Raw genomic sequence first — 21893 nt, forward strand, 5'->3', positions numbered from 1 at the left:
TGGAGTGATGCTTGGAACATGCGCAGATCTCTGTGAACGTCAAGACTCACTTTCAAATGATGTAAACAGACTCCATCAATAACAGAATGTATAAATTTGTTAAGAGTCAAGGGAGCAAGAAACTTCACCTCCCTGAGTCTCCTGCCATACTTAATCCGTCAGCACCCAACCTCAAGCAGCCCCACGTGTCTCTTCCCGGCTCCCACTCCTGGAGGCCGGCATTGCTGAAGACTGAGCCAGCCACAGGGGTTGCTTCTAGCACTAGTGCGTGCTGGTGAACTTCAGCCGAGGCCTCCAACTCCCTCACAGATCCTTCTATCTCAAACTGACTCCCAATCCCATTCAAACTGTCAACCTACTTCTGGCCTCCCTTTCAACACCAAATTTTGGAAACAGTAATTTGCAGCCCCTGCTTCTGTATCCTCAACAGTCCATCACTCCTTAACTCCTAAATTCTGGCTCCTGCCTTCACCACTCTAATAAAATTATACTTTAAAGTTTGCAAAGATCTCTACCAACCAATCACCCAATTTCATGGCACGGTTTCAAGCTTCTTCCTCCCAGACTTCTTTGGTTTCCATCCACAATGAAGTCTCCTGGAAACCTGACTCACGTCTTCCATCCATCTCACTACCATTTCCCCATTCTTTCATCTCCACCTAACCCCAGCTCTCCTGGCATTTCTTCTGTCTCTTCCTCGTAGGAGCGGTGGTGATGGTTTCTTCCCCTCATTCCCCTGACTCTCTAAATCCCAGGCTCTGTAAATAAATTTCAAATCTCCTTCTCTAACCCTGACCACTCTTTTTAGCATCAACCTCCTATTTTTAACGATGGCAACACATCTTCACTTGGGAAATCTGCCTTCCCCTCCAAGTCAAAACAGCCCAATCCAACACATCTCTTCCAATATCCTCCCTGATTCTCTAATGCCAGCTTTCTTCTCCATCACCAGGCTCACCCCTTGGCATTATCTTTAGTTCTTTCCTCTTTACCCAGTCAAGTAGCTGCATTTTTCTGTCAATGTTACTTCTGCAATGCTTCTTGACCACTCCATCACCATCAACCTAGTTGAAAACTTCTACTCATTTCAGCTAGACACTATGGCAGCCTTCTAAATGATAGTCCTACCCTCTTGCTATCATGAGGAAAAAAGAAATCTTCCAATTCTAATTATTGGATCATAGCACATTCCTACATAAAATTGTCAATGGCTTCCATGTGCCTATGACTTACCATGTGCCTCGTAAAGACTTACCATGTGCCTATGAAATAAAATTCAAAGTTCTTAGCATGGCCCAAAGACCTTTTTTGATCAGTTCCCTCCAGATCAAAGTCTTACTATCTAGCTTTGCTATCAAGTACCAACTATTCTTATATTTTTGACTCAACACTTTTCTCATGAATTCCTTTAGCCTGGAATATCCTACTTCTACTTCTTTGCCTGTTAAATTTTACCTGTCCTTAAAGGTCTAACTCCCCAACATACTCAAGTCAGTTATTTGCACATGTGCAGGCCCATGATCTTTTTTATTTGCACAGAGCTTAGAGTCCTGCCTAACTTAAACCCACTGTCCTCGTAAAGACTTAGCATGTTCATTATACTGTAAGTATTCCTTACTCCCACCTCCCCGCGAACACCCGCTGCAACCACTGCTTCCTCTCTCCTATGCTATTCACCGCACTTCGTGTTTTACTTCTGTTATTTGGGCTCAATTATTTCTCACTACAAGGTCCTTAGTTCCTTGAGATTAACACTTTTTACTTTGTTACTCAAACAAGGGTTAGATTAGTGGCTCTCAAAGTATGGTCCTCAGACAGCAGCATCAGCATCACCTTACTAGAAACGCAAATGTCTGGGTCCCACGCCCAGACCTATTGAATCAGCAACTAGGAGGCCACACAATCTGTGTTGTAACAGCCTTCCAGGCAATTCTGAAGCATCTGCACACACTGACGGAAAAAATGTCTTACTTAAAAGCACCCCTCCGTAAAGAAGACACATATAAATAAATAAAAAAGGGTAAAAATAAACTTTTTACCCTTTTATAGTTACCTTAGAACATTATAAAATGAATAAATTAGCCATTGCCACTTTATCCATATCTTAAATCTAACTTGCATGTTTTGAAGAGTTTATAAATTAAAGAAATTATAACATATAATGATACTTTTTATAAAGTTCAAAACCAAAGTAATAGATTGGGCATGCGTTAGTAGTTTTAAAATTACTTTTTAAGAAGACAAAGTAATGACAACCACAGAACTCAAGGTCAGGGTTACATCTGAGGAAAAGTAGATGAGAAGATGAGGGAGGAAAGGAGCACACAGACCAAGTCACTGGTCATATTTGGGGTCCTGAGTTGGTGAGTTCAGTTATGTCCACTGTGCTGCTGAAATTGACTCATTAGTTATAACTATGCATGGACAAATCGCGACAGTGGTTCATACACTAAGCAGTATTCATTAATCTAATTCTCTGTGCTCTGAGAGCCAGGAAAGGTTTTTAAGAGATAAAAAAGAAAATGTGTCGCAACGTCATCCCCAGTATCATTCTTAACCACCACCAGTCACCCTGCTCAGTGCTAACTGTACCTGTGTGCGGTTGAATGCCACTCTTGCAAAGACAGCTTGGGACACGCTGGCCCTCTTCAGCTCATCTCTGACTTGCTGGTAGATATCGGGAGAGACTTCCACAGAAGAGTTGGTTGGCTCTGGCTTAACTGCTCTGGGAATGGGCGGATGGTTCAGGAACTGCTGGTTGATGGCTTGAGGGTGCTGGTGAGCCAGGAGGCGGCTCACAGCAATCTGTTGGTTTATCAGATGGGCCATGGCTATTTGCTGCCTGACAAGCTGTGGACTAAGCTGGGGAGAGAGAAGCCCCGGGCTCATGATGGGCTGTAACGCGGGCACTTGGTTTCGGACTGGAGTGCTGTGGTGGATTTGGCTATGAGGAGACTGTTCGTTGGTTTTCCCCAAGGATGCCAGCTGATTCATATTTGGTAAATGCATTGGACGCTGGCCCAGAACACAATAGTCTGAAAGGTTTTCTCGTTCCACTCTTTCCACTGTTAAGAGATAAAAGTGATAATGATCATGATTTTCATTGGTATAATTTATTGCTAATATATCACTTTTTTTTGGTAAATTAATGACATAAACAACTTTTAATATGAAACTGGAAACCCTGAAGTAAAAGTAAGTTACCCTTTCCTGCAAAATGTTAGAATAATAGAGTTTTTCATAGGTGATATGAAAGTGATAATATCTGACACTTTAATTTTCTTAAATTCTTAAAAGTAGGCATTTTATTGAATAGCTAAGACAGAAAACACTAACCATTATACTTCTAAATCCTCTCATATATCCAAGCTCTGTCATATCCTTTCTCACTCTTCATTATAAATACACCAGCTGTCCTCATCTTCTGTAGTTCATGGTCATCAGGAAATGATGAGCACAACATCTTCTGCCAAATGGACTACAACCTCCTAATAAAAATCCACCTAACTATGAAAACCATCATAGAAATGTCTAACACACAGTATTATCCTGTTATCTACTCACTCGTTATCTTTGCTATAGAAATGTTTAAGAAGTTGATATTTTAATGATGGTAATATACAGTAGGATAAGAAGCCTCATAAAATTAATAATACCACCTTGACTTGCCGTTAAATAAGATGCTCCCCCCCCCCTCTGGGTTACCCAGTTTTTTACATTCTATTGCACTTAAGTGAAACTTTAAGGACCAACCTTGAAAGGGAGAAGATACATATATGCTCAAACATGAGGCAGATTTTTTTTCTTCCCCCTACAATAGTTCTCAAGAAAGAGTGAGTCACCTCATAGTCAAACCCTTATTTAAATCTCTGTATTACTTTATTATGTAAAACAGAGGTTTGCTTGGAGAAAACACATTTGGCTAAAAAACCCCTCCATCATTACTAGCTTTACATGTCGATAGAAATAATCTACAAAATCTGTTTTTTAAACAACAATTCCAAACAGATGTAATACCTATTTCGTAAAATTGCAAATGTTGGATATGATTTGCAAAAGCCTATTAAGATAACTGTAAAGAACACTACAGTGGGTGTTGCATGCTGGAGATCAAAAGTACTCACCTAGAGGAAAAAACTGTTAAGCACCCCCCTATTTTGTTCCGTTATTATGTGTATGTAATTGGCATACAGTTTACAGGGACTGAATCATATCTGAATCACAAAAAACACTAAGTCTTGCCCAGCCGGTGTGGCTCAGTAGTTGAGCATTGACCTATGAACCAGGAGGTCATGGTTCGAGTCCCAGTCAAGGCATATGCCCGGGCTGCGGGCTCAATCCCCAGTGTGAGGCGTGCAAGAGGCAACTGACCAGTGATTCTCTCTCATCATTGATGTTCCTATCTCTCTCTCTCCCTCTCCCTTCCCCTCTGAAATCAATAAAAAATTTTAAAATTTTTTATAAAGCACTGAGTCTCAAAAAAGTTTAGGCAGAAGTGAAATGTGCTGCAACACTGGGTGAGATGACTCAAAAAACAGTGATGAGTTTGTCTTTACTTTGATGGAAGATGCTCGTGACCGATCACATGTGAAGAATTGTAATAATTAATTAATGAACTGTAAGGGTGGGGGAAAGTAACATTTCTAAATTAATATTTTACGTAACGTGATTTTAAAATATATGAGGAGATAAATTAATACATAAAAAATGTAAGCAGACATCTGACCATTTCATCTGCATGTCTAGAGGTTTTATATATTCAAAACTTTTCATTGGGAAAATAGATAAATACTGATATCTCAAGTTCACATTATATTCAGACATATACAGCATTTTTTCTGCTTTTTTAAAAAAAAAAACACACTGAATGATTGCCTAACTTTCCTATGAACCCCAAATAAGTCAAAAGTTCACCTCAAACTTCTGTAAGTGTTCAATTTTTAACTTAATCCTTTCAATGTAATTCATTTAGTTTGCATTCACCTTTTCCTCATAAGGTCAAGGTGAACAAATTATTTTAATCTTATCCTCTTAAAGGAAAATCCTTTTCAATCACTGTATTAATTAAACTGTAAGGCATACAGTCTTAAAATCAAACCAAGCAAATAGTTAAGAGTCTTCGAGTAAGGTAATCTAACACAGTGTCTGTAAACAAAAATCACTATTATGATTTCCTTACTGAAAAGAGAAGTGGAGGCCATAGGCCTGTCCAGAATCAAGTTGTACTTTAGAGGCGGAAATACTTGGCCTCAATAGACATTTTATTCACTTTTATTTATTTGTTTGCTTTTTAATTCAGCCGAAGTAAAAACAAATTCAAATATTAAATTATATTTTCAGGTACTTAAGCAAACATTTTATCCATTTCTTTTTCTACTTAAAAAAACAGACCCATTCTCTCATAGCATGCATTCTTTGACCAAATGCTAATTTTCCAAAATTTCAGCATTTTCAGTTTTCAATGACTGAATTACATTTGAGTGAGTTACTTTCTTGAGATATATTTAAATGACATCATCAATTAAAAAAAACATTCACAGATCTAGTCAGAGCATGCACACAATTAAGCATGAACATCAGAGTTCTATGTAGCCTGTATGAATTGGTAAAAAGAATCAGAATAATGTCAGCCCATATTCCTTTAAGATGATGCATAATGATTCTCACTTTCCTTATGAGTTCGCAGATCCTTCTAAGTTCATATAGTTAAGAGCAGTGCCTGCAAAAGCATCCTTAGAAACATGTGGCACCATCATGAAGTCCTAACTACCTAGTGGTGAGCCATACGGCGCGAATTGCAAACACTTCCGGGCACAGAGCAGCCAGCAAAGCCAGCTGCAGAGGCACGAGTGGAGCGTGGAGCGAGGGAAAGCCTAGAATGAATGCGCATGGCATATTCAGATCTCTGTTGTTTCAGCCCCTCTCCTGCATCAGCCAGTTCTTGTCTTCCTCCTATTGTCATTTCTTCAGATTTTTTTTCAAGAAAATAATAAATCTGGATTTTTAGATGATCACTCCTAATTTTTTTAAGTGTTGGCAACCAATTCCATTTACAAAATGTAATAAAAGCCAAATGAAATATTTCTGAGCCCAGCCAGTGTGGCTCAGTGGTTGCGTGTCAACCAATGCACCAAGAGGTCACAGTTTGATTCCAGGTTGCTGGCTCAATCCCCAGTAGGGGGCATGCAGGAGTGATGTTTCTCTCATCATGGATGTTGCTCTCTCTTCCTCCACCCTCTCCCTTCCTGTCTCTAAAAATCAATAAAAAACATATTAAAAAAAAAAAAAAAACACCATTTCTGGAAACCAGATGCTGCCCATGGACAGCCAGCCTTAAATTTGTGCTTAGAAGACTCAAGAAACCCCCTATGTTGTTAAAGATAAAAGTATCCATCAACCCTTGTCAAAGATGGTAATGCAGACCTTATCAGGACCACTGCGACAGACAGAGGGGACCCTACAACTGGGTTGCACAGAGCGGAGAGAGTTTGGGCTCAACTCCAAATACAGCAGGGGCCAGTGGGAATTCAGAGCCGAGGAGGATGGTGAGGGTCAGTGGATGGAAAATGGCCAAGAGGCACTAGCAGCAGTAAGGAGGATTCTGGCTCAACCAACCTAACAAGATTCTTTGCTGTAGACAGGCCAGGTCATCAGACATCACCTGGGGGATCCTGGAGGATGAGATATGGAGGGTGATCAGATACCAAGGGGAGGGGATTCTGGGTAAACTGACTTAGCAGGGTTATTGTTAAAACTGGAATTTACAAGGAAGTGCAAGGATGGGCCTAGGAGAAGGTCAGGAGCCTGTCGACAGGTTGGTCAAGCAAAGACTCTTAGTCAATGTTTTCCAGTCCCTGGCAGCTCTACTAATAAAAGCCAAGTTCTTTACTCCTAAGAATGACGTGGGGGAAATCATCACCCCAACCTTACTAATGCCTAAAAATCCAATGCTCCAGGACCCCAAAGTCTTCTCAAGTTCACAGTTGATGTTCTAACCAAGAGCACCTTCTGACCACTAGCTATTAAATGCCCATGATTTTGGGCGATGGCAGGCTGTTCATACCTCGGAAGGCTTTACTCCTCCCAAGAGATTTATCCTCATTACAATTAGAAGATATTTGGTTCAAAAATATCATGTTACTTCAAGCAATTTTACAGTACATCCAGGAAGCCAAGTCTTTCTTTTAATTATTGCAAATCCCTGCTATACACACACACACACACACACACACACACACACACACTATATATATATCCACACACACACATAACTTGTCTTATATTCCTATCTGACACTTTTTGGAAATTTCTTTATTGCAATTTTGGGAATATCTTTTCATCTGTTGGGAAAGATGTATGATATGATGATTATAAGCAGAGACTCCTAAACCAGACTGCTGGGATTTAAATCTCAGTTCTACCACTTGGTAGATGTATAACCTTGGGCAGGTTACTTAACTTCCCTGTGCTTAGTTTCCAATATATTTATTGTGGGCTAATAACCGTGCCTATGACGAACGATTACTGTGTGGATTAAATGAGCTAATATTTGGTGACACTTAGAACAATACCTGGCACTATGCAATGTTTACCATTACTATCACATTCATCTTGTCATGTCTGTGTGTGTGTGTGTGTGTGTGTGTGTGTGTGTGTGTAGACAGAGATGAATGAATGCGCACTGTATATTTCAGTTGTTTCAGAAATACTCAAAATATGGTCCTTTAACCATTTATACCCATCTCCCCTGAAAGACTGTTAGAAACATAAATTCATGGGCCCAGAATCAGAATCTCTTTGTGTTCTATGTGCACTAAGATTCCACGTAAGATTTGTTATATATACTGAAGCTGGAGGATCAATGTTTACATTGCCTTTGCTTTTACTTAGTATCTTTAGAGATTATGCCAGATGCTTATTATTATCTCAGAATTGTAAAATTTACATGATCAGTATCTACATAAAAGCTTCTTGTGAAAGTGCCGTTGTAAATTTCAGAAAACTATCCGTATAAATATGACTGACAGATAAGGCTACTCATTGCAAAATTTCCTGATTAGGATGTCCTGGCCAATGTCTGCTATTTCCTAAAGGGCACCTAAAGAATTGCAATCTTTTCTTTGGTTTCAAGTAACTATGCCATGTTACATCATACCAAACTTACAGACACATCCCCACCGTTTAAAAGAATTCATTATCAATACAGAATTGCAGACTTCATGGTACGTGCAGGAATATGTTGCTATTCCCCTTCTGCCAATGAGGCTTCAGAGTCCATACTCTGACCTATGAATCAGGAGGCAGAATTGATGGAAAAGAAAATGACTTAATCTCACATCACAACTCTTGACATTAAAGTCACAGGAGCATTATACAAATCCAGCTTTAAGTGTCAAAAATTATTATAAATAAAAAATAGGGAAACACAATGAATAGAATATGCTTTAAATGTATGGGCATACCTCGCTTTATTGCACTTGGCTTTATTGCACTTCTTTACAAACTTTAGGTTTGCGGCACCCTGTGACAAGCAAGTTGATCAGCATCATGTTTCTGCCAGCATTTGCTTACTCCGCATCACATTTTGGTCATTCGCACAAAATTTTAAACTTTTTCAGTATTACTATTTTTGCTATGGTGATCTGTGATCCATCTGTAGCCACCAACATCAAGGCAAGGCCCTCAACCAGCAAAAGATCTTGCTGAAGTCTCAGATGATGGTGAGCAATGAAATTTTTATCAATGAAATATTTTTAAAGATATGTACATTTTTTGAGACATAATGCTATTGCACACTTAGTAAGCTACAGTAGAGTGTAAGCATAACTTTGGTATGCACTGGAAAACAAAAACGTGCATGTGACTTTCTTGACTGTGATTTGTGGTGTCTGGAGCCAAACCCACAGCATCTCTGAGGTGTGCCTGTGCACCTGTTACATTTACCTGAACCGAAAGAAAGGAAGTGTCCCACAGTACTTTTAAAAGGCAAATGCTTAGTGGCTTGTTTTTATCTTCCAGAGAATGGATAAATATCAACATGTTCTAACTTTTAAAAAATAATTTTTAAAAAACATACTCCAGGGACTAAGTGCCCCATAATGTATTTTCTGAGCATTTATAAGCAGCATTTGACAGGCACAGGTGCCCGCCAATCAGAGCAAGATGTTATTGGATAGGTGGAAAGAAGAGCAAATGGGGACTTTTAAGGCCTGAGTTATAACTTGTTGAGTGTTTGGGGATTACCTGTAAAATGGGGAGGATTACCTGTAAACTGGGTTTGAATCAAGCTTCCAGGTTACTTACCTAATAGCATCTTAGAGTCCTGATAGGATTGTTAAACAATTCCCTCTCTCAGACTACATGCTTCTGTTTTTTCATTCTGGCAAGAAGTTAGGACTCTGCTAAGACATCTCTTTTTGTGAAACTCCACGCAGCAACAAGAATATTAGTAGCTTATTTAGTGGTAATAGTGGTAGCTGTAGTATAGTGGTAGCTTAGAAGCTTATCTACCAATACTGCATTAAAAAACTGATAATTTTTCCAGAACAATGAACCTAGTATTTCAATGCAAACTTTAACACAGTTCTTTTGGAAAATAACCCCTGGGGTCTGTCCATAATTATAGTAAGTGAAAAGCAATGAACTGAGTAAAAGGTTTTACACTGAGAAATTTCTAGAATTTCTGATCTATGGATTTTTCCTTAAACCATTAAGATGCTCATGCAAAGGCATTCACTAGCATGAATGACTGCTACAAAAACTCTCGAGTATCCCCCACACAATATCTCCTAAAATCCTGAATGGAAGAATATAAGCCAAGTTAAAAAAAAAAAAAAGAAAGACTCTTTTAGTCTCAGAAAGCTCTCTGGAAGTGATTCGGCAAGATAAGACATAGGCTTGCCTTTGGCACTCTTGGTAAAATGGTTGCCAATGAAAATGAAAATTTCAAATGGATATCCAAACCTTGAGCACATAGAAATGATACGTGATCACACCATTGGCCTGGATTTCCAAACTTCCATTCCAAGATCCTTGCTCCCCCCTCATTAGCCCCAGAACCTGGTGTCCACAGTGATCCTACCTAATACCCAGTGAAGTCAGATAACTTGTTCAAGGTCAAATATCTGTCCAAATGTAGATAAATATTTAGGAATAGTCAAAGGATTAGGGCTGGCTCTAGCTTCATAAGCATAATAAACAAAGCACAAGGCCAGGGAAAACCACTTCTTTTCTCTTTCTCTGAATAACTCAAAGTCACATTCTTAGAGCCTAAATATTTCACAAGTACTTTTTAATGGATTTCCTTTAGAGAAAAATGTTCTTATTATAAGTGCAGAGATTGTCATAGCATGCTAATATGCCTCTTTTAAGACATGTTGGCACTGCAGGTAACATCAGGCACTGAACTAACCCCTTTACACATTATTGTCAATTAATTCTCACAACAATTGTATAACAGAGATATGATGATGCCCACTTTATTGAAGAAGAAGCTCAGAAAGTACTGTCACACACTTATCAAAGGAAGAATCAGAATTCAAACCCATGTCTTCAGGACAGTAGCGCCTTTGTGCCACTGATTATGCTAAACTGCCAACTTGGGGCATGTGATAATCATTAATTTTAGGGTGTGAGTCAGGACTAATCAACTTTTCTATGGATAAGTCCTACTTCCTGTTTGTATATGCGTGTGTGCATGCATGCATGCATGTGGCATGTACATGCACAGGTGATATCATGTATGGATGAGTTAACTGAATGGTGAGAGCTCAACCTCATGCCTCCACTAACATCCTGTCACCTTCTTGAGGTGACGGACTGAAGCAGATGGTCAGTTCTAAAAAGTGATGAAGTCACTGATTTAGCTAATCCATAAAACAAGGTCATTCACTTTTGTTTATTGTGTTAATGCATATAATAAATGTTTATTAATCAACTGTTATGTGCTGTGAATGATGTCAGCTCCTGGAGATAAAGTACTGAATAATATCAGCTTTATAAAAAAAACTCCACCTATGGATTTGTATCTGATAATTGAACTGTTTAGTACACGTAGATGCAACATCTGCCTATGATTTAAAATGCTTTTCTATTTAATCAAACATAACTCCTTTCGATCCCTATCTCGTTTTTTATTATCAATTCATTCCAGTCATCTAAAACAAATTCACACTCGTTACATTTATTTTCATGAATCCCTCTTTCTTTTATTTTTCTTGTGGCCAAAAATGTTTTGTCCCAAAATGAGTGTGATCAACATGGGTCCCAGCTGACTGATGAATGACATGACTCACACAATGAAGACCTTCAGCAAGTATTCATCATAAATGCTGTAAATATGAAGTGTTTATTAGAACCACATAGCCAACACAAAGTAAAATGGGTATGCACACTCACATCACATAGTAATAACCCCAGAATCTCCATTACATGGAATGGCTGATATGCAACAGTCTGACCTGCAAAAAATGGCAATTTCATATGGTCCTACCTGATATTTATGTTGACCCTCTCTCTGAACTGTACTACATATTGACATTAAGCAACCCTACCATTCAGGCAAAATCTATCACTGAGTTAAATTCTTTTTAAAGTGTAAATATAACACTAATTTCCCCCAAAACCCAGAATAGCATCCCATCTGCCAATACCCATTATGTCCAATCACAGAAAACACTTCTAATTTAATCTCTCCTATTCAATGACTGCAGGTACAAAGGCAATTTGTTATATGAAAACCAATTTCTGTTAACACGATCAGAGACAGACATGATTTCAAAGAGCTAAAGCTAATATCCCATATATAACAGATATAAATCCCACAGCACTGGATGGGGGAAAAAAAAAACACAACTATTACCAGAGAGTTCACTAAATATAATTAAAGAAAATATTAGGCATCTGAAAGGGCTGGGGGCAAAAAAAGAAAAGCTAAGTCTTTGAGGACCACAAAACCTAAAGATGTTTTTCTCTACATTCGTTCAAGAGAATCTGTCTCTGGGTTGAGAACTTGCTTGCAAATCTCTGCCTAGAGCAAGCCATTCAGAGCCAACTTGTTAACTCCTAATAAAACAAGGCTTGGAAGGAAAACGCCTCCAGGCCCATAAGTGAGGTGGACCTGCCGGCATTGATAATTCTGTATGACTGGTCTTAGGTGTATTTTCCCTTATTATCAACTTCCTTTTTCCGTCATATTAAGATGCACAAAAAAAACATATATGTCTAACATAAAGCAACTTGAATCTGGACACCTCTGATTTTTGGCAGTAAAAGCTCATAGGACCCCATTATGTTCCATGGAAAAAGTGAGCATTATCCATCCACCTTTACCCATACTGCCTCTGAACATTATTGTCCCTTTGGTTTCAAACAATGCTTTATTTTGGATAATCATTGATCACTTCAAGTATTCCCATAACTTTACGTATAGGATAAAGTTACTTATATGCAATAATGTCTTTATTTTTCTTCTTTCTTTTAATCTGAAGCTATTGTTTCAGAGGTGAATTCACACATGAGAGAGAAAAACACACTTCAGAAACTTAGCATCATTGTTTGGGAGCATTCTACTTTTGCCAGTTAGCTTTCTATGTGTATTAATTCCTTAGTTCAAACCTATTAAAGAAAAATCAATCAAGGAAACAATCAACCCATGATTCATTCTTTTTTACTCTGATTTTATAAAACTTAAATGTCTTGGGCCATTTTTTTAAGGAAAATACTCAATAAACTAGCTAGAAAAACCTCAAAGGTATGTTTTTCTCAGGCTATATAAATGGTCAATTTTTACTCCATATAGGTGTCTCTTTCAGTGGAAGTGACTATTACTAAATCTTCAGCTCAATAACTAATTAGCAGAAAAAGAGAATGACTCTGATTACTAATTGGCAAAGGACATTTGTAAAATGATTCAAACAACCCAGTATTTTCTTTTTTCTCTCAATTGAAAAATCAGATAATAAATAAGATCAGTCACGATATAATATGTGCAAAAATAAAACTGTTCTAAGTGCACATATGTTCAAATACGCTCATCTACATAGTAATTTAATTCTATTACTATTTACTAAGTGCCTACAATGTTCAAGGTCCTACACTCACAGGGCTCTGAGGAAGTCACACAGTGGATGAGTCACCAGATGTTTCTGAAAGGAACTACTAGTCTAGTGGGGGTTATTCAAGAATCGAGACTACTGGGGAACACGGGACATAGAAACGTGAGAGTTGAAAGGGCCAGCGTTAGCACTCATAGCCTCACTGGCATTCCAGATGATTCTAGATTAATGCTCATGCTCTTGGGACTTCAGGACTCTAAGATCAGATAACCTCCAAGTCTTACAAAAGTTAAAATGATGGCCCATCATCAGTCAGGCAAACAGCTGGTTAAACTGTCTACCACGGGCAACTGTCATGCTAGTCCCAGCATCTTACACAGCATTTGTACTTAAGAGCTTTGAGCACCTTGCAAACTTAAGTGTTTTTCAGCTTGCAACCTGGTAAATTGTCTGAAGAAAAACAAATGATTTTTGATCAAGAAACCAAGAGAATTCTCTGATTTTAACTAACTGGTCCCCCCTCCCTCCCCCCCCCACCCTCCCCCCCTGCCAAATTAGAGAACATCACTATAATCATGCCAGATTTTAAATAAGCTAGACTTTTCTGGTCTAAACACCAAAATTCTCTTTCACAACTCTGTAGATTCTTCATCAGTCACCACCAGATATATCTTTGTTTCTGAGTTTTTAATTTTGGTTCAGGGCAGGACAAATGGAAATCTGAAACTATGGGAAATCGAAAGCATGCTGGAAGTACTGATAAATGCTAAGAATTAAAAAGACCTGTTCTACTATGCATCCTGTCAGGTATATAAAGCAGATGCTTACATTTATTTTTAAATGACAAAACATGCAACAAAAAGTCTACATTCTATAGTCATTATTTCATATATAACACTGAGTTTCTGAAACCAGGCCTTGTGTCTTATACTCCTTTCAAATAGGAAGCATACATGATGGATGGATGGGTGAGTGGATGGATGGATGGATGGATGGATGGATGGATGGAAGGAGGAAGCCAGGAAAGCAGATATTCTATCCTTTTTAAGCATGTATTTTAAATGGCTTATAAATAGTATAAATATAAGCAGATAGCAAATTTGTTTCTTTTAATCTACAAACGACTTGTTGACAAACAATTATTTTACTTCTTAAATATTTATGAATAAACATATTCAGGCTAAAGAAGCAGCTACCTGGAATAAGTAAGGAATGAGCCCACATCTGAGCTAGGGTCCAGGGCATTTTCCGTGCACCATTTTTCCACATGCCAACCCTCCCAAGAAGCTTCTAGTAGGGAGGCCAGGGAGGGTACGGGGACTGGTGAACAGTCGCCCGTGCTCAGCGGGGATTGTCACAGTGAACCTGTGCAAGCTCTTCCAAGTGTTGGAAAACCAGTAAGATAAAAAGTGGCTGGCTGTGAAAGTGATGTTTCTATTTCCAGGAATCCAGTGTTGGTATGAAACTCAAGGGCCTGATGCTGGCATTACTGTCAGCAAGGTACAGTATAAGCAGGGGACAAACTTCCTTGCCAAACACCTGGATTTAGAGCCAAAGCCGAAAGCACGTTTCTTTCACAACGCGGAGGCAGAACAAGGTAGACAACAGGAAGTGGCTTGTACCTCCCGAGAGCCCAGCACCAGCAGGGGCAGCAGTCCCGGCCGCTGATTAAAGGCACTGTCCTGACCACCGACACCACCGTGGCCAAGCGAGGGCCGCCTCACGGGGCCAGGTCAGAGGACACTGATTCCTCTATGCAACTCGAAGGCACCACTTTGTAAATGACACAATCATTTTGGGGTACAAGAGGTGCTTTAAATGTGGTAACATTATATCATTTCAGCTATAATGATCATAATTACTTATTTCTTTTAATCACAACCCACTTAACCACTTTAGTACAGAGGACTAGTTCAAGGAGTTTAATTTCCATTCAACATCTAATCTTTGTGTTTACTGAAACCCTTCCCGGGCTTTGTTTACTGTCTGCGCGCTGGCCTGGACGTTTGATCTTGCAGGACTAGATCAGACAGCGTCAGATAAAATACTGATTACTAGAATAAACCAGGCTTGGGGAAGGAACTCTGATTTTTAACATCCTCGTTGCTCCCAGCTTTTTAATATTTTGCTAAATAAACTCAAATAAACAAATAGAATTAAGACAACTAGCAATCAGGGGGTTCTTGAGCAATGACTGAGAAGAAGAAAGTGATGGGGATAATTTTGCTTTTTGAACAAACTATGGGGTTTGGTTAGGTCCATGCATTCTAGTGGTATTATTTATGACACAAATAATTTCACGATATGCACTAGTATCCATGTGAACTTGCGATGACCCCTTAATTCTGTGACATATTAAATACTTGAGCTCGACCTCACCAGAAACAACAGTTCACTTGGTGTTTGGTGCCAAGTGCAAAACACTTTAGATATAAAATTATTTTTTAACTTGCAAATTTTTAATTAGGAAAGATTTAAAATACAAGAGTCCTTCTTTGTTGTCACTATCTTATTCTTATAAAATCCCCTGCATGTGTAGACTGCCATAAAAGTATCGTTGCTAATGGTATGGCCCTCATAATTCCACTTAGTTTCATAAAAATGGTGGGGAAAGTTTTTGCCTAAAAGTAAGTAACACAAAAGAAGAATTAGGTTAAAAATAAGTTTTTTATTAAAATGTATAGAACAGCCCTAGCTGGTTTGGCTCAGTGGATAGAGCACTGGCCTGAGGACTGAAGGGTCCTGGGTTTGATTCTGGTCAAGGGATCAGTTGTGGGCTCGATCCCTGGCCCTTGTCAGGGCAGATGCAGGAGGTAACCAATCGATGGGTCTCTTTTGATGTTTTTGTCTCTCCCCCTCCCTTTCACTCTCTCTAAAAATCAATGGAAAAATATCCTCAGGTGAGGATTAACCAAAAAATAAAATATATAGAACCTATGAAAGAAAAATTGAGTAAATCCTACATAACCCCAAGAATTCTTGAAAATAATGTGATGGCATGAACACCTTTAGGTCTTTGTGGACTATCCTTGTATCTAACACTAAAACTCCTCCACATCAAACAACTGTTAATATTGCCCTTTTTTGTTCTTTTACACAACATGCACGCTTCTTTCCTTATACCTTGAAGCTTCCTGCTCTACATTGTAAAATGTAGGCCAGAAGCAATTATAGTATGAGATGAACAGCAATAAAAAAAAAATGCTGTCTAAACAACCTACTACCCCATTCACCCACTTCATTTCTTCATGGGATGTAGGCTCATAGTTCTGGACCTTAAAACCAGAGTATACACACTGTCTTCCCATCCACCATGAATGAACACTAACGTTAACTCAAATATGTCTGTGTCAACCATGATTGTCTTTGAAATTAAAGGAAAAAGGTAAACAGAATGTGCTCTGCTATGATCTCTGGGGAAAATAAAGTTAACAGGCTAACCCAAACCAACTTAGGTCTTTTTAAAAAATAAGTGTAAATAGTTTAGCTTTAAGAACAACAAATTCAAAAAACGCACATTAAAATGTTTACTTCAAAATCTAGACAATTCCATTTGTATATAGTTTTTACATCTGTTTTTAATGATATCAAGTTATTGATTGTTCATTTTTCTCATATTTATTTAAGCATTAACTATAGAATTTGCAATCTGATCTTTTTTTTTAATCCTACCAGTAGACTTTTATTTTTGCCAGGTTTTAGTCATATTTACTTTGATCTTTCCGAGTATATAATTATTTTACTGTTTATTTATTTCTATGAGAAGAGAAAAAAAAATTTGACCTAGGAGATCTATATGTGGCAATTTGTAACAGAATCACATGGCTTATGTTTAGGAAATCATGGTTTTGATTAAGAAGCAACCATTTAGTTCCCACTGTTTTATTAAAACAGACATTAGCAGATAATAGGAAACATATTTGACAATGCAGCCGGCCTTCAGTTTGGGACATCAGTGAGTTAGCGTGAGATTTCCTTCCACGCTGACTATCAGCCATGGGACACGTAACTAGGTAACTGTGGGCTGAAAGCGAGGAGGGAGGGGTGGTGGGGAGGAAGCCCAGAAGGAGGGAGAACTGACTTCTCAGCTCTCAGGAAGAGCCCCGAGGTGGAATTCTGGGTTTGCTACTACTCATTTCCTACTTTTTATTTATTTATTTTTTTCATTTTGAAAATGGATGGACACAAACAGAAATCTTACACACAAAATCATTACTTTCTCGTGAGAACTGGATTCTATGAGAGAGGATCCCCCACAGCAACATCTATTCGGAGCATAAAGCTCCTAGCCAATGAACCGTGTCTGTATAGGTCCAACACGTGCTTTTCTCTGGGGGTCGAGAGTTAATAAAACACTCTTCTCGGGTGTGGATTTTCTGCGCACCCTCCTACCTGCCGAGAATGCTTTGTTTTCCCTCCCACCCCCTGGGCTGATGCATCAACACCACTTGAACTGTTTGATGGCAGCTTGTGTTTACTTCACACATACCTTAACCTTCCCTGTTCTCCTCCTACCACACACGCTCGCATACACACGCTTTCCGCAGGAATGACTAGCTCCGTCTCCCTGAACAGCATGTGTACACAGCGTCTGGCAGCCTCTTCAGGTATGTGGATCCTTGACCCCTGATTGAAATCAAGGTCTCAGTCTGCTTTTACGGCACTTAAACAATTTAACTGTGCATTTACTATCTTGAAAAGAAAGAGGAAAAAAAACCTGGATTGCTAAGGAAAACAAGAGAAAAGTAGAAGCCGTAAGGGTTAAGGTGTGTGTGCACAGATTCACACAGACACACGCACTCTCTGTAGTGGCCATCCTGAAACACTAGACTGAAGGGTTTCCAGTCTTTCTGAATCTGGGCTTACACTCCAGACGACTAGAGGAGGACACGCTCTTCCGTTCTCTCGTAACAGCGAGCAAATGGGATTCCACAAGTGACCTTGGAGCTGCGAGATTCTGTTGATTTTTAACCGAAGAGGGTATGTTCAAGCACTTGAACCATCTTATGCTAAAAGAAAAACTTGGCGACAGCACTGACAGAAAAGAAACCCTTCTGAACCATGCAATCATGTCTTGTGGCGAGGAGTTGTTCATCGCATCCTGTACAAGAGTCAATACTAATAATATTCTAAAGCAAGTGCCCGAGCCAGAATCTAGAAGGTCCTAAGAATTTGAGAATAGGTTGAAAAGAAAGAGATCTGAACTCAGTCTCCAGTGGATTTCATTTCTTTTGGGAGTTCAACATTTTGACATTTTTATAAGTTGTATATTTAGCATAAAATGCTCTCATTCCTTTGTAATAAAAAAAGGGCCTCCAAAGGCAACCTAGTAAACTAACTCCCAAATGTTCAACAACCAGCAAGCGCCCCTTCCACACTCTGAACCCCGAGAGGAACCAGCTGTAGTAAAACAAGTAAATCCATCCTTCACTGTTACCTACTAGCCACCAACCATGCCATTGGCCCTCAATGGGGCAGTGAACTGACAACAAGGCTACGAGAACCTACAATGAAATGTGATGGATGATACCATAACTATGCAAAATATGGACTGAAATACCTGTGAACATCAACCTATTGTGTTACCAAAAATTCCCCAAGTGCCCTCAGTGGCCAGCAGCATTTGAATTGAACAGCATTTGAACTGGGGTGAGAACAACGTAATTTTTCCAACATTGACATATGTGCAAAGGCCAAATATCACAGATATATTTAAAGGACTGGATGGTCTAAATCGCACGACATTTATTATATGAGAGCTGTATATTCAGGACCAGACATAATTTCACATGTAAGACATTACTAGTAGTACAACTACTGCTATTAATTATTGTTATAGTAGGAGAGCTAATAATTAAGAGATTGCTTTGTGCTAGTATTAACTTATTAATACTAGCTAGCCAGCAACTTAGATACTTTTATCACTGCAACTTTCAGATAAGGAAACTGAGTCTTGGTGAAGTTAAGAAATGTGTTTGAGCTCACACAGCTGGCAAATGGAAGATAATGATTTGAACACAAGTCCCTTTGCTTTAACCATGGATGGCTCTAGAATTGTCTCCGAATACACACAACAGCAAAACTCCATTTCTGACTCCAAAATTCCTGGGACCACAACAATCCTTCTAATATGTAACTGCTACTTGAACTACAAGTGCTGATTTAACCTAGAATGACTGCTTTTAAACTTTCATTACTATATAAGTGGAAATGATTCATTGATTAGCTTTTAAATAAACATGCCTATGTGAAACCATTTCAAAATATTTTGAAAGATCTCAACCCCCACAAGCATCTCTTGTGAAAACTATAAACCTCATATATTATGCTAAGAATTTTACTTTTAGCTCTAGTGGGTTTGGCTCAGTGGATAGACCACTAGCCTGCAAACTGAAGGGTCCTGGGTTTGATTCTGGTCAAGGGCATATACCTTGGTTTCAGGCCCCGATGGGGGAGCATATGGGAGAAAACCAATCAATGTATCTCTCTCACATCAATGTTTCTCTCTCTGTCTCTCCCCCTCCCTTCCACTCTGTCTAAAAACCAATGGAAAAAATCTATCTTTGGGTGAGAATTAACAAAACAGAACAACAAAAAAGAATTTTACTTTTAGTTCTAATACCATCTTAGTTTTAAGGAAGTCAATTTGGATCTCTTGATGGAAATATTAAGAATATTATCTTTATTAAAAATTACATAAAATTTTATTTTCAAAGTATACCTAAAATTAGCATAAATTCCAAAGACTCAACAACTCATTAGCCTAAGAAACTGAAGATAAGCTTCAAAAATAAAAAGCTTACCTTTAATCTTCTTGTACTTCTTATACCATCGCCCAAACTCCTGGCACTTGGTTGCTGACACGTTGGCATAATATGTGCTATTTACAATGGATGAAATCATACTCTGTAAAGAAAAAAAAAAAACACAGTTATTTTTCATAAATGTGAGGACTCCCTTTTAGGGACAAAAAAGGGCACATGATCGCCCTCACCAATCTCCTTTGTCTTTTAAATTGGAAGGGCTCACCCTCCTGCAAACTAAACTATTAAACACTAAATATGATTACCTAGCCCTAGCTGGTGTGGCTCAGTGGATAGAGTGTTGGCCTGTGGACTGAAGGGTCCTAGGTTCGATTCTGTCAAGGGGACATGCCAGGGTTGTGGGCTCGATCCCCAATAGGGGGCGTGCAGGAGGCAGCCCATCAATGATTCTCTATCATCATTGATGTTTCTGTCTCTCTCTCCCTCTCCCTTCCTTTCTGAAATTAGTAAACATATATTAACCAACAAAAAAGGCATGATTACCTAAATGTACTACCCCTTTAACGAATACGTGTCAAAGTATAAGGGACAACGTCAAAGATGGATGGGCAGGCCGCGCACGGCAGATGCCCAGGGAGAGAACAGTTGTGATTTAGGAACCAGAGCACCAGGTGAGACCCGAAGCCGCCGCCTCCGTCACCCAATAATGCCTTTCAGATGCGCCTGTTCCCTCTCCAACTGCAGCGAGCGCAGAGAGCCAAGAGCCAGGGAACATCCGTGCTGCACGCTGCAGAACAACGTTTAGGGAAATAAGTTAAATTAATATAATTTATAGAAACGTGTGATTAGCACTGGTGTGAAAATTCACCCAATGAAAAAATTAACAGTGCTATTCTGGAGCCAGGGAAACTAAGCCTAACACTTGTACTGTGTGTCAACCAAAAATGAACCCAAGCTAAGCCTTTCTGAGTCCCTCCCACTGGATTCCTCTCCTCCTCCTCCTCCCCCTCCTCCTCCGCGACTGTGGTAGCAAGAGAAGGGGAACATAACCCATTTACCACTGAGAAACGAAAATGGTGATCACACACCTTCAATTTTCTACAGCTATGTTTTCAGGCAATACACCATGCCCGGGCTAGCGATGGTGGCAAACAGTAACTTACACCTCAATGAGTGTGACAGGACAGGCGTGTGTTTTATAAATAGGTTTTATTGCTGCTTCTGTCTAAAAACAAATGGACATAAACAATGCAGGAGCTCTGAAGGTTTTCTATCCTGCCTTGGACTCATCTCTCTCTAAAACGGGCCCCCCAGATACAAAGCAGCTGAGCGAAACCTTAGGGCGTCCCGTGGCGCTGCTGCAGAGGAGCTGATGAAAGGGGGGTGGCGCGTTCTTCACCAGGAGGCTCCAGCGCCAGCAGCGTCCTGCACAGCCGCCCACTGGACACCACGCCCTCTGCGAGCCCACAAGCTCCTTCTCTCCCATCAGTGGGCCCTAATTCAATTCCCAGAAACCCCTTTGGCCCTTTCGCCAGAGCAGATGGCCACCCTCCCCCGGTCGCTGATCTCTAAGTGACAGCTCTGCTCTCCAAGGGGAAATAAGGAGAACTCTCAACTCAGGATCTGAGCGCAGCCCTCGGAGCGCCAAGAGCCAGGAGCGCCCGAGTGTGTTGCCGAACTTTCGGGCCTCGCCCGCTGCCCTGGAAGATCTGTGGGACCCGAACCTTCTGAGGGGGGCCTGCTGTGTATACTATTAACAAAGCGGGGAGGAGTCTTGTCCTAGCTGGGCCAGTGCCCTCTGGCTGAGCTGTTCTCTGTGTCCTGGTCTGAGATACCCGGACCTGGGATGAAGCAACTGTGTCTGTTTCCATTTTCTCTTCCTCCCTCAAGTCTACCACAGTGCTGATGTGGGGTAGCTGAGTCACTGGAATATAAGAGATGAAAAGGGACAGCGATGAAATTTTAAAATGCCAAAGTGAATGTCATAATAACGGAAGATTTAACGTGAAAGCCGCCTAGGAGTAGAGGCACCGCCACCTGGGTGGCTGTGAGCCATGGCAAGTGGACTGGCCAT

General features: G+C 39.7%; 1 protein-coding gene across 5 annotated transcripts in view; it reads right to left on the reverse strand.

Annotated features, from left to right (window-relative positions):
• Positions 1 to 21893, reverse strand: part of SATB2 (SATB homeobox 2) — a 180854-nt gene that overhangs the window by 65080 nt on the left and 93881 nt on the right. For all 5 annotated transcript variants that reach the window (XM_081095481.1, XM_081095480.1, XM_081095479.1 and 2 more), the window contains 2 exons: positions 19859 to 19961; positions 2593 to 3065 (listed from right to left, as the gene is read on the reverse strand). In XM_081095481.1, coding sequence (XP_080951607.1) covers positions 2593 to 3065; positions 19859 to 19961 — 576 coding nt within the window. The remainder of the gene's footprint in view (positions 1 to 2592; positions 3066 to 19858; positions 19962 to 21893) is intronic.

The sequence above is a fragment of the Myotis nattereri genome, assembly GCF_964212035.1.
Source record: "Myotis nattereri genome assembly, chromosome: 7".
NCBI classification, from domain to species: domain Eukaryota; kingdom Metazoa; phylum Chordata; class Mammalia; order Chiroptera; family Vespertilionidae; genus Myotis; species Myotis nattereri.